The following is a 503-nucleotide window of genomic DNA, read 5'->3' on the forward strand; positions in this document are numbered from 1 at the left end:
GTTTCTGGATTGGCAGCTTCTCGCTGTCGGCTAAGGGCCTGCGTGGGAATGGGGGGGCAGGTCACAGAAGGAGCCACCTGCCAGCCCATAGGCTCTAGGTCTGTTCTCCCACTTGTGACCCAGGTACTGACCGGTTCTCCGGTACATGACCCTACCACCCAGCACATGCATGGCCCGGAGAAGGAGCCCTCTGCCACCCATTTTTTTCTGTACGTTGTGCAAAAAGCACAGGATGGAGAGGAACGGCGAGGACGCAGACACACCAGGAAGACCCAGGCCTGAGTCCAGCCCCGCACTCACTTATCCAAGTCTATGTCCAGGGCCCTGTACGGGTCGTTGGGGTCTTTGTCATCCTCATCACTGGGCAGAGCGTTCTGAGGAAAGACAGGGACTTGGGGTCCAGGTCACCCAGCCCCTTCCGGACCCCAGCTCGAGCCCAGAACCAACCCAGTCAAGATGGATGTCCAGCTCCACTCCTACACCCGAGGCGTCCAGTCTGGGCC

General features: G+C 59.8%; 1 protein-coding gene across 1 annotated transcript in view; it reads right to left on the minus strand.

The window, feature by feature from the left end:
- Positions 1 to 503, minus strand: part of AP3D1 (adaptor related protein complex 3 delta 1 subunit) — a 29,946-nt gene that overhangs the window by 10,443 nt on the left and 19,000 nt on the right. Inside the window, exon 17 of the mRNA XM_023538106.1 lies at positions 301 to 374. Within this exon, the coding sequence (XP_023393874.1) occupies positions 301 to 374 (74 nt within the window). The remainder of the gene's footprint in view (positions 1 to 300; positions 375 to 503) is intronic.

This window comes from Pteropus vampyrus, unplaced genomic scaffold, assembly GCF_000151845.1.
Source record: "Pteropus vampyrus isolate Shadow unplaced genomic scaffold, Pvam_2.0 Scaffold212, whole genome shotgun sequence".
Classification (NCBI taxonomy): domain Eukaryota; kingdom Metazoa; phylum Chordata; class Mammalia; order Chiroptera; family Pteropodidae; genus Pteropus; species Pteropus vampyrus.